The sequence below is a fragment of the Lepidochelys kempii genome, chromosome 8 (genome assembly GCF_965140265.1).
Source record: "Lepidochelys kempii isolate rLepKem1 chromosome 8, rLepKem1.hap2, whole genome shotgun sequence".
NCBI lineage: Eukaryota > Metazoa > Chordata > Testudines > Cheloniidae > Lepidochelys > Lepidochelys kempii.
In genome coordinates this window covers 50,915,126-50,928,098 of record NC_133263.1, presented here as the reverse complement: position 1 = coordinate 50,928,098, position 12,973 = coordinate 50,915,126, and the positions used below count along the sequence as shown (strand labels likewise).

Genomic DNA, 12,973 nt, shown 5'->3' with positions numbered 1-12,973 from the left:
AAACTTCTCCGTCCGCTTCCCTTGCAGATTCAACATCTCTCTGAGGCTGCTGTTACATGCTCACAAAAAGCCCCCTACCTTGCTTAGGGCCAAATTCTGCTGTCACGGTGGTCAATGCTTAAATTCCCATTGACTTCAGTAGGACCAGGAGTGTGCCAGTACAACAGAAAATATCTTCTCAGTGCTGGGTGTGTAAACTAGAAGGAGAAAAGAAATGCCAAAGAAAGTAGCAAGCTCCAAGGAATACTTAGCCACCGAGAGAGGCCTCATTAACACTGCTTCCGCACAGGGTCATAGAGGAACCCCGAGGGCCTGATCTCGAAGCCTTTGCTCTTAGGAACCAATGACGTTAATGGGAGTTGGTCATGCAGCAGCCGCTGCAGCTGGCCCCAAGTGTGTAGTATGGTGACTTCTCCATTTAGCGCCTTAGGGATGTGCAGCAGGAGCTGATGTGAGGGCGCTGTGGCTTCAGATGCCAGGAGGATTGTCCCTGAGGGACTTACAGCCTCAGAACAGGACTCTTCTCGGGAGCTAGCTGTGGCTCTAGAATGACTCCTGCTCATTACGATGGATGATGTGATCTGTTCATACATATTTTAGAGTTTAAATATTATCCCATTTTATTTGATGTGCGGAGGTCGCTAGGGTGACTGAGCGATAATGAGCTAGGTGTGCCGGATTCTCCGCTAGTATAAATCAAAGGGGCTCCTGTGACTTCAGCTTGGATCTTCCTCTCTCCATCCCTTTCTCCTTGCTCCTCTCCTCAGTTTGCCTTTCTTCCTCCTGTCTCCCCTTCCTACTCCCTTCGCCCTACCTCCTTTCTCTCCCCTCTTGTTTCTCCCTTCACAGATGGTCTGGGCAGTGATCAGCTGCTGCCATTATCTTTATAGGACAAGCTGGGGTGTTTACAGGCTGGCATTCCTGTACGTGTTAAGGACTCAGGTCAGATTTGATACCAGGCTAACGCTTCACAGGATAATTAGTGGTCTTCCCTACTGTTGTTAACCCTTGACTCAGGCAGGCTATTTTTTAACATAGGTGTTAGAAGTTAATACCAGTGCTAATAGCTTCACTTCCAAGGCCTAATGAAAGTCACACAGGGAGCAGGCCTGTCATCAATATCTTTCAAACTTTGATCTTGAAATTACTCTTGCCCCTTTCTGTGGTTTTTTCGACTGCTTTCCTACAACGCCTTGACTCTGCCATCCCATCATAAGGCTTTGTGGGGCCAGATCTTCAGCTGCCGTGAGCAGGTGCAGTTCTACCCATTTAACACCAGCTAAGGGTCTGGCCCCTGATACTTAGTACCCTACACTCCTGTTGCCAACTCTCCCCTTTCCAGTGGTGTATGGAGGCATGGTTTAGGAGTTCAGTTCATCCCAGACTGGCAGCTGGTTGCACAAAGCAGTGGATGAAGGAATAGAAGGAAGATGATATTTGAATAAGGCCAGAGAGGAGTGCTGGGGCATGGGTCAGTGGTGTCCATAGCATATTAAAACCCTTCTTAATCTGAGCAGATAAACTGGTTTAGGTACTCCAAAAAGTTGGAACCAAATTAGAGATGAACCTTGTGAGAACACTGAAAAAATTCAGTGCACATTTCCCCGCACTGTTTTTCACATGGAGGTGCAGTGGGTTTGGGAGCAGGTTGAGAAACTCTTTGAGCACCTGTTAAAACCCCAGGACTTAGGAGGAGGAGACACAGCCAGAAGACATGGAAACCCTTGCTGAAAAGGAGCGAAGTATTTTCTTTCTATGTGGGGTAGGTTTTACCAAGAGCAGGATCACATAGGATATCCCTGCACATAGGATAATCCTGACATGTGCTTGATGGGAAAGACAAGTCAGTAACGTGGACAGGCTCTGGCTTAGGTTGTTGGGTCAGGATGGAGGGGAGTCTCCTAGCATGTAATATTTCTCGTTCTTGAATATTTTACCTTTGGCATGGCTCTGTGTGAAGCAGATGAGAGAGAGAGAGAGCGAGAGAGGAAATGATATGGCTCAGGGTGGTAAAAACCTCATTTAAACAAAATTTAAAAAATCAAAGTTTTTATTTAAATTGGATTTTTAAAATGTAAATTTTCATTTCTTTTAAAAAATAAACCTGTTAAATTTGGAATAATGACAACCTATGTTAAGGCTGAAACTTACTAGGTTCATTAAAATCATTTAAATGATTATAACAATGCTGAATCAATGAGCCCTCCTCAAATTTTAATGAGATAAAGGGTGCTGCTTTTTAAATTATATGCAGAACAGGGGAAAACATCTTTTAACTTTTTTTGTCAACTCAAGCTTTATAAATATCACACAGTATCAAGTAGCTCTGTTATTTTCAGTCTTTACAATGGAGTGAATGCTGGTATTTACATTTTTCCAAATGTAAGTACTTTCAGTTTCTGTTGTTCAGAAAAGTTTTTGCCTGAATTACTTTAGATTTCAGTTTAGCTAGCAGGTGCAGAAAGCCTGTTTCCTTCATTTGGACTGGTTCATTCATTGAGAAACCGACTAGGAGTTGAAAAAGCAGGAAAGCTTGTTTTTCTCTTCAAATCTATTAATAAAAAACAGGTGGGAGAAGAGGAGAGCTACTAATTCTAAGCACTTGAAGGACATGGGGTCAGATTTTGAAAGGTATTTAGGCACTGAAAATGTATATAGGTTCCTGACTCCCCTTGATTTTAATGGGAGTTGGGAAACTAACCTGCTTAGACACTGTTGATACCCCTATCTGGATACCTTTGAAACTTTGGCCCCTGGTGACCAGAAAGAGTCTGTCAACTAATTGCAGTTAATACTTTTGTTTAATAAACCAGTTAGTTTTAAATGCAAAACGTGGTTTGAGATGCATAGTTTCACACGTATCCAGCACATTTTGGATTGTTCTTCAATAATTAAATAAAACTTTTTAAAAATGCTGCTGTTTGTACACATTTAATTTGAATTTGAATTTCCAGCCAACTGCAGCTTAATACAAATCTTGAGTAAAACATTATCTAGTAAATAAGAAATGCATGTTAAGGTGTGTGCCTGAGTAAGTAAATGTGTGCATAGTGTATCCCCCTGGTTAGCAAAAATAAGCACTGCATTTAGTGTAAAGGCTACATTTGGTTGTAACCATTAAAACATGTTGATTTTACCAACCAGTGAAAATGAACCTTTCTCTCGGAAAATAATTACAAAGTACAAATGGAAAGCCAGATTAAAATCAGTGAGTTAAATTGCAGTTTCCTGCTTGCTAATTTAAATCATGATTAAAACCCATCCATCCTGCTATGGCTACGTGCATGCGGTAAGCACAGTCCCCAGCTACAGCACACGCATGCAGCACAGGGAATAGAAATCACAACCTTGGGCTCCTGTAACAGTGCCCTTTGGAGGTAAAGGAGAGTCACTGTTAGCTGTGGGTAAAACTAGGCCATCTAGCCTCTTTGTCAGCCTCTGTTAGAAGGTAGAGCAGCCTTGTGTTTGAGCAGCTCTGATACTTACCTGGAATTGGCAGGGGTGCACAGCTTGACCAGCGATTACTTTATGCGGCCACAAGAAGGTGCGCTATAAGCTCCTAGTCATAGGCTTGTGTGTCCTGCAGGATGTATCCCTAGGGCTGTGAATGTCATCGTTGGACTGCTCATATTGGTCTGCACAGTGAGGTTTAGGTGCATTCTCTGGAAGGTTAGTTCTGGGTGCGTGTGCGATGGCAGCACAACCTTGGGAGCAGGCTGGGCAGTGCCCCTGCAAAGGGAAGCTGATGGAAACCCCTAGGTGCTGATGCCAAAGCAGAGTTGCAGGTGTCCCAGACTAGCCTTAGGAGAAAAGGCAGCCCTCCAGATATAAGGGGCCAGATCTCCAGCATGGTTACGTCAGCGTGGCCCATTTAAGTCATAGTGGGCTCTGATTTATGGAACTGTGCCCACTTTACATCATCTGCGATACTTGATGTAGTGGTGGGGGTGGTATGGGGGAGCAGAGGAGTCACAGCTGAGTGAGGGGGCTGTTAGCCATCCTGCCTGCAAAGAGCCACTCTAGCGTGCTCCTAAATGTCGCTCCAAAAAAGGAGCCATGGGCACCAGTTGCTGAGGGTATGGGTGTGGTGGAGATGCCTGGGGTACACACCTGCAGACTTGCATGCTGCTATGGAGTGCCGCTGGCTACTGCCCGATTGAACGCTGGGTCCTAATTCTACCCTGCTCCTGCATAGAGGTAGAAGGGGACGAGATTAAGGTCCAGGTTTTTAAAGGTATCTAGACACCCAATTCCCACTAAAATCGATGGCTCCTAAATACTTTAAAAATCTGCCCCTAGTGTTGTGTCCTGTATCTCCCCTCCCATCAGATCCTCCCTTCTGCGGACAATAAAATTCTGAGTTCATCCCAAATTTAATTAAAATGGGTCCCTCCCTCCCTCCCCCTTTTTATGTTAAAATAAAAGGAACACAAACCTCCAGATTTTGCCTTTTGAACCCTATATGAGGAGTTGTTGCATCTTCCCATTGAAGTTCAGGGATTTAATCACACTCTTAAGTCCTTTGCTGAATTGGGGCCAGAACTATGCTGTCAAGCCTCCATGGTCAGGTCACAGGGCTTATGTGGTAAGTGCCATGGACCTGCATAACAGTTACTCACTGGCTTCTCAGCAGTTGCCCTTGCTAAATCCACTTGCAGTTGGCTGCTAATGCACACCCCATTTTTGGAAGAGGGAAGCTGCCATGTGTTTATCCTCTGGGATTATAAGGGCCATTGATAGCGTGCAGTGAAACAGACAGTAGTGATCCTGGGATGAGAGATGGCTGCAGTCTGCTTGATGTACGCTCAGCCAGAAATAGGTCACTTGCACTCTACTGAATCCCTAGAAAGAGGTAAACTGGATTTCCGGTGGGTTTTCTGTACCGTAGCCGTGTTCACGCATCAGCCTTGTTTCCTTTTCCAGAGATCTCGGGGAACACCGAGGACATTCCCCTGGTGCGCTGGAGGCAGCAGTGGCTGGAGAACGGCACGTTGCTCTTCCACATCCACCACCAAGATGGCACCCCCAGCCTGCCTGGCGCTGACCCCACCGAAGAGCCCCAGACTGAGTCAGCGGAAGAGGAGCTAAGGATCCTCCACATCTCTGTTATGGTACGTGCCAGCTCACCTTCAAAGGTGCGGTGCCGTTCTCTGCTCTGCAGGAGGCACCCAACGGGCGCCCAACTCCCATTGACTTTCAGTGGGAATGTTGAGCCTTTGAAAATTTCCTCTCCCGCTTTCCATGAAACGCCTGTGTGCTGAGCTGTCCTTGGAGGGTGGATGCGGTGGTTGTGGTGGTGGTTACCAGTAATGACTATCAAGACGCTGCCAATCCCCAGGCGCGTGGTAGAATGACATGCTTGGTAAACTGAGACTTAGACAAAGGTGTAAAAGAAAAGAAAAAAAAAAGGTTGAAATTGAAACAAAACGTTTCAATGGGGCCAGAACTGGAAATCTTTTGGATTTTCAGATGGCAGAATTTTTTGAGGTTTCGACTTTTCGTCTCCGTTTGGGAGAGGAACATTTTTCAATACCTCAACTTTTCATGGGACGGGAAAACTCTCCCAGCCAGCTCTATCTGGTGTTTCCTCTGGCTCATTTACGTCAGCTCTGCGAGCTCGCAGGGGCTGCAAAGCCAGCGGATCTCTCCCCTCACCCACTCACCTGAGGAATAGCCTTGCTGTAATGGAGATTGCCTGGAGGTGGAGGGCCAGGTGAGGGTCTCTATGCTGTCCCTCTTTGCAGCCCTCTGTGCAGGGGGTGGGACCAGGGAGGAGGAGGTGTGGCCAGAGCACGTTGCACTCCAGCTATGCTAGACAATTGGATGACTCCATAGGAAACCATTGCAGGTGGTTCTCTATGGGCTGCTCTAGCTTGTGCCAAGGGCTGCACTGGTGCTCCAGAATCCAGGAGGCACAAATCTATCACCCACCAGTCCCACTGGGCTTAGCTTGGCCATAGCCCAGGATTGGAGCCACCACCTATGAAGCAGACTTGTCTATGTGGACCAATGATCTGATCCAATGAGACAAACAGTGCATAAATCAGAGAAATGCAACAGTCCTCCCATTTTGTTCCCCCAGAGCGCCTGTGATCCCCAGACATCTCTGTTTCCTGTGCATGGTATCCCACACTCCCTTTAGGCTTTTCTCCCTCTGATGCTTTGTCACCCCTGCTTTCGTGGCACCAGCAGAGGAATCACAGCCTGATGGCTTTGATTTAGCGTGTGTGAGCACACAGGGCTTGGAATATAACAAGTGCGAGCCCCTTGAGCGTGTTGCAGATTGCATATCCTCCACCCCCTCTGCTGCCTTCCTGTCCTCTTCCCCTCAGAAGCTCTGGAAAGAGAATTCAGTGGAAGCCAAAGGGGAAAGAGAAAAAGTATAGATCAGTGTTTGTGAGGTGGATTATGTTTTTAACGATGGGAAGCCATACCAATTCCTTTGCCAGCAGAAGATAATTAGCTGGAGACAATGGGCTGCTGATGCTTGCTACAGGCTGTTTAATGAAGCCTGCTCTAATGAGAATGTCAATATCTCTTCCAGATTGCAGCCCGAGGCCAAGTGTCTCCTCCATCTTTTGTGCTTGATTAGTGGAGAAAAATTAATAAACGGCAAAATCAAACTGGAAACATTTAGTCCGTTTTTGCCGAGAAGGCTGTATGTTAACTGTTTAAAATTATCCCCGACACAGGGGCTGCAGCCTCAACTGATGTACATCAGGGGAGCTCTGGTCTGTCTACCTAGTTATTTACGTGGCCCTCATCACTGTACTATCTGAGCAATTCATGACAACTGTATCCCAGTTTTACAGCTGGGGAGCTGATAGCCAGGGTAGATTATGTGATTGCCCAAGGTGGTGGTGATAACCAGCTCTTGTGTAGCACTTTTCGTCAGTTGGTCTCAAAGTGCTCCACAAAGGGGGTCAGTTTCCCCCTTTTACAGATGGGAAAACTGAGGCACAGGATGGTGACATGACTTGCTCAAAGTCAACTAGCCAGTCAGTGTCAGACCTGGGACTAAAATCTAGGCCTTTGGAGTCCCAGTCCAGTGCAGCCACTAGGCTACACTGTCTCCTTAGTAATTTACATCATGTTACTACACCGCCTTCCTAGGCAGCGTGGTAGCAGAAGAAATCTATGGGTGATCTGGGGATTAAATCCAGGTCTCCTTAATCCCAGACCAGTGCCCTCTCCACTGGACCATCCTTTCACGCTAGTCGTGGACTTTAGTGGAGCTAAACCAATTGACACCAGCTGATGATCTGGCCCCCAGATGGCAGAGAACTCCAGATCCTGGTGACTCCTCTCGTAGTCACCTGTTTTCCACTTGCTCCCTTTCTTCACTTGCCTCTCTGGAATGGAATGCAGCACGGTCCTGTTTGTGTCCACAGGTCTTGGAGATCCCTAAAATCTTGGGCCAAATGGGGCTTCAGCTCAGTGGGGGAGCCAGTCTGCGCCTTCAAACAGACCGGGCTGTGGGTTGCCATCTCAGTAATGCAATGAATGGCCTGTGCAGCAGGCTGCATGCCGAGATTCTGATCCAGAGAGGCCCTGAAGCACGTGCTTAACGTTAAGCACGGGAGTAGTCCCAGTGAAGTTAGTGGGATTATTTACATGTTTGAAGTTAAGTGCTTAAATGCTTTGCTGGATTTGGGTCTCTGCTGCTGGAGAATGAGAAGATCCTGGAGTGGTGTATGCGTGTGCATGCATGTATGTTTGTACACATATACACACTACAGGCCTGGGGTATGTTCTGTACTGCAATTGGACTTGCGTTCACAGGATATTTTGGTTAACTAGACTTTAGTTCAACAGCCAGACAGTGTATATCAGTAGGGGGCACGATGCAGGGGTTCTCTGTGGGAATCATTTGGTCTGTAATTGGACTGGAAATTCCAGGGCCTCTACACTGAGGCCATTGTTAAAACCACCAGATGGGGTACAGTGAGGAACTAATGTCCTCATTTCTCACCTGTGGGTGAATTAGGTTACAGGTGCAATGAGTCTGGTGGGCTCTCAGCTTAGTGTCACGTGGACTCTCATATTCGGCACAGGACCTCCCAATCCGGTATGGAGTGAACCTTAGAAGGGTTTGTTTTGAAAAGCTAATGATGAGCAGTTGCGTAGTAACAGTGTTCACCCCCTCAGGATCAGCCAGTGGGAGCTTGCTCTGATGATGTAATGCTTGGAACCTTGTGTCTACCCTAGAGCTTGATTGGGTGGGATTCTGCAGGAAAGCCAGTCTGAAGTGACCTGGCATGTTTTGAGAATATTTCACCTCTCCTGCTGGTGTGGTTTGAATTAACCAATGACCACTTGAGGCTACGTCAGCTTACGGGTCATGGTTGTATCTGGGGTGAAATAAATTCCAGGGTGGAAAACGGACGAGTGTAAGAGCCCAGGAAATGATTATTACCAAATGAACAGGAAGAAAGCCTGGTGGTGGTGGTGGTGATGATGATTACACCAACATGTGAAATTAAATATTTATTTTCCCCTTTTCCCTTCCCCCAAATTAATTCCATCCTGGAAGCATCTTTACACCCTAGGAAAGGGTCTTTTGCCAGGAACCAGAATAATGTGGTGTGCTAAAACTGAATTTTGAGTGTTTTTTCCTCCCAATTCAGCTGTGTTGCAAAGAGTGGTGGTGCTGGGCGACTGAGTCCATTTCTTTGAGCCCCTTGTGAGAATGACCTGTGGCTGTGGTTTTAAAATTGCCAACATTTGAGTAGCACTTCAGGCTCTGCATAATTTAGGAATTTCTATAGCAACCATTGCTCTGCTGTCCGGATATAGCCACTGAGAAGAGATGAAACTAGAACTAGATTCCTGTGCCCACCTGGAATGGAATCTGGATTCATTGGTAGGAGATAGAACCGGAACTGGATTCCTGTACATGCCTGAAAAGGAGTGCAGGGTCCTGATTCTCAATTCCAATTGGTGGAGGAAGTGGGGGAGGAGCAAATGTTGCTTTATGCCACCTTTGTCTTCCTAAATTCTGAACCAGCCAAGATTCTACCAGTTCTTAGGCATAAGTTAGGGAACCCAACGGGCTGCTCATGTCATGTCAGATAAGGTTATGCTCTTTCTTGAACAGAAAGTGTTAATTTAAGGAAACCACTGCGACGGCAGTTAAAAACAGGCTTCCACATAACTTGCGTTCCAGCTTTGTCTCCCTTGTTTACCAGGGACCATATGCTGTTTGAACTCTGTAACACAGAGAGGCACCTAGTGGCCTAATGATATAATGCAACTAAACATAATACAGTTCCAGCAGCTGAGAAGAGCCAGCATGCAGTGGCATTACAGCTGTGCCTCATTGTCTCTCCCTTGCTCCTTGCAAGGGGGTGGCATAGATCTGGGGCCTGCAAGGTGGTGGCATAGATCCATTATGCCAGCTCTGTGCTGTCTGGGGAAGCTCCCCCACACACTAGGTATATTCCCCAACGGCCAGATCCCCAGACTTTATGGGCCAGTGCAGCATAAAAGGGTCATAATGTGAGTCCCCGTTATGTCCTTGCTAATGAGTAACTCAGAACCACACTGACCACTCAGGAATCAGATGCCACGTTTAAGCACCAGCGTACCATGTCTCTTCTGCTGGGATCAGTTGCCCACCCCTGTGATGACGTGACATGGTGAGGGCTATATGGGGCTAGTAAAAGGAACCCCGAGAGACTGCTATGTCCCAGCTAACCGCAGTGCCCTCCAAGTGGCTGCTCCTTTGCTTAATCTGCAGACATTTTTCTTTTTGGAAGGAAGGGAGGGGTCAGTACTTCTCCATTATCCTGAGAATGAAAGAGGGTTAACACGTAATGGGCATTAGAGAACTCTGCCAGCTGCTTCGTCTGTTGCTCATTCAATAATTCCCTTAATGTTTTGTCCTAATGGAGCAAATGATCGTTATTATTTTATTTTATCAAGATCACCTATTGCATAAAAAGGAGGAGAGGGAAAATGGCCAAGAATGGACATTGAGCTGTTAGCTGGCTCCCATTTATTTATTTTTTGCTCTTGGCATGCGAGATTTAGAGGACTGGCACAGTCAGCAAAATTGAGCTCGTATCACTCCAGCTTTATCTATGGACTGCAGTAGCAATGGACCCTTTGTCTGGCTTATCTGGGTAGATTGTGAGCATTTTGGGGCAGGGACTGGCTTGAAGGGCTTGTCTATACAGGGAGATTTACCAGCAGGATTCCATTGCTATGGTTATACCAGTATGTTTAAACTTGTAAAATTCTGCCAATAAAAATTGCCCCATGCAGACATGGCTTCACTTTGTGTGTGTGTACAGCACACAGTGCAATGGGACCCTGATCTCAGTTGGCCCCTCTAGGCACTACTGTAATGTCAATAGCAATCCCGTCTTCTCTTGTCTTTTGTTAAGTCACACACTTAATTTCTCTAAGAGCCCCTGGGACAGTCTCCAAAGATTGAGTGCGCTAGTGCTCAAACCAGCCGGAAACGTCACTTGAGGAAGAGCTCAGTGTGAGCTCGAAAGCTTGTCTCTTTCACCGACAGATGTATTGGTCCAATGAAAGATATTACCTCCCCCACCTGGGCACTGAAAACTTTGCCAGTACGAGCGTTTGCCCACAGTAAATCTGATCTCTGCTTTCAAAGACTACATGAAAATAAATATATAAAGATTATTAGTTTCCCTCGCTTTCAGGTAACTGCTTCAAAGCTGGCTCCTCTTGGCCCTACCGTCCTGATTCAGCAAAACATTTAAAGCTTGCGCTTAACTTTAAGTGTGTGTTTTAAGTTCCTTGAAGTCAATTGGAACTAAGCACGGGCTGAAGTGTTTTGTTGAAGGAGGCTGGTCTTCAGCACATGCTTAAGGGCTTGGCTGAATTGAGGCCATAGTGTCTAACCAGCACCTACGGACTGCAGTCTTATCTGTCTTGGGCAGTGTTAAGATTGATCCATTGAGTGGGTGAGTTTGCGTTATCATCTGTCTGTTCTGTACCAGTCCTGTGGATTATAAGTACAGGATTTCGCTCCCCCGAGCCGACAGCTGGACTCTATTCATGAACATTCTGTTTCCTTTAAAAAAAAAAAAAAGCACCCCAAAATGATTTAATACTAAAATACATCAACATGATTTAAGGACTGTTTCAATTTTAGTTCTTTTTCAGTAACTTACTCTTGCGTTTGAATGAAAGCTCCCCATGAGGCAAAGCCAGGCTCTTGGGGGTTTTGTGATTTATATGCTACTTTCCATGTTTTGATGATCGCAGGCTCTCCTGGCTGAGGCAGGGTTGTGATACAGAGACTTTTCTTTATTTTCTTTTGCCAAGAATTCCTTCCATTTCAAATGAGCCAAGAAATCTCCCCTCCCCCCGCACAATTACTCTGGCATCTCTGAGGGTAAATGGGATTAGACTTATTTATTCGCATTTACAAAGCACCTACACAGCACTCTAGGTGCTGCACAAAAATGTACAGCTCCATAGAGCAAAGGACCCCAAATGGACAGTCGCATTATCCCCCACCACAAATCCCCCTCAGATGGTTTTGTCTAAAAGATACATTCTAGTTCACTTGGGAATTCATTCACTCCAAGTCAGCACATTATACATAGCAGGTACGCACTAGCCTTGTTTTACAGATTGGGGGGAGGCGTAACAGTGAAGCGGCTTGCCCAAGATCAGACACTGAGTTAGTGACGGAGCTGGGAGCAGAACCCAGGAGTTCAGGGATCCAGCTCACTCTGCTACCCCACACCTCACCCAAACAGCTAAGTCAAGTGAAGAAATTCAAGGTCCATTCCAGTGGGGCCTGGAGGAAATCTTTAACCAGTCCCAACTCTGCTCCCATTGACCTTCTCCACAGAAAGGATAAGGGACCGACTACTACCAGTAGTTAAGGGAGTTCCCCTTTAGCTCAAGTAGCGGGTTGTCTCACTGGGATGGCAGGCAGTGTAATGTGTTAATGTCTGAAAGGATCATGATCTTGTGCTGTTGGCCCTGTCTTCCTTCAGCCCCCACTCCCCATTTCCTACACTCAGACATCCTGTGTCTATGTCAAGGGGTGGCTGGTCCCTGTGATTAACATAGGTCCAGCGCCTCTGTGCCAGAGCTGGTGCTCCCACCTGAGCCAGTTAAGAAGGTGGGGCTGGGCACCTGGGCTATAAAGGGTCGGGGGAATTTCAGTGGTGACAGAGCTAGAAGGGGAACTACGGACAGAAATGAGAGGGAGTGAGGGTCTCCTGCCATGGTCCCCGAGGAAGAGAGTTGGGGCTGGGTAAGAAGTCCCAGCTGAAAGGTTTGCTTTTCCTTTGGGAGAAGGCAAAGGCGAAAGGCCAGACCCTGCTTCTCCTCCAGCTGCCCAGACGATGGGAAGGGGCAGCACCTCAGGGAGGAGGGTGTGTGCCCAGCTTAAAGCTAGGTGGAAGATTATTGTTGTGTTTTTTGGAACATTGTGTTAATAAGAAACCAGGTGCTAAGAAGGGGTGTGAGCAGATGAGAGACTGTGGCGTGTGTTTAAGCAGCCCTGAGGAAAGGGAAAATGGGCTGCAGAGGCACCCTGGCCACAAGGAGGCGCTCGGATGGTGGCCACTGTTCCAGTCACACTGGACTGTAAGATCTGGGTCTGTATTCTGGGGCACCAAAGTACCCCACTCTGAGTAGTTATATAGAGTGGGATTTTGTAAAGCGCTCCGTCGTGGCCTGCCTCACCGTTGGCTTCAATGGAAGCAGAATGAGGCCAAGCCTGAGCCCTTCTGAAATGCAGTCTGGAAAGCAGGCGATCAGTGCTAAATATTACCTCGTAGTGAGAGCGGGAGACCAGGTGTCAGGAGACTTGGATTTTATCCCTGTCTCTGCTATCGACTCACTGTGTGATCGTAGGCAGGTTGCTGCACCTCTTCCTGCTGCCATTTCCCCAGCTCTCCAGTGGATAGACCCACCTCCGGAAAGTGCCCAGCTGAGCTGCACGGTAGAACTGCTGCATACGATTGTTACTTATTAG

At 46.9% G+C, this 12,973-nt stretch overlaps 1 protein-coding gene across 5 annotated transcripts in view; it reads left to right on the top strand.

Moving 5' to 3' along the window:
- Positions 1–12,973, top strand: part of ASTN1 (astrotactin 1) — a 180,829-nt gene that overhangs the window by 71,150 nt on the left and 96,706 nt on the right. For all 5 annotated transcript variants that reach the window (XM_073356476.1, XM_073356474.1, XM_073356475.1 and 2 more), the window contains exon 2: positions 4,924–5,111. In XM_073356476.1, coding sequence (XP_073212577.1) covers positions 4,924–5,111 — 188 coding nt within the window. The remainder of the gene's footprint in view (positions 1–4,923; positions 5,112–12,973) is intronic.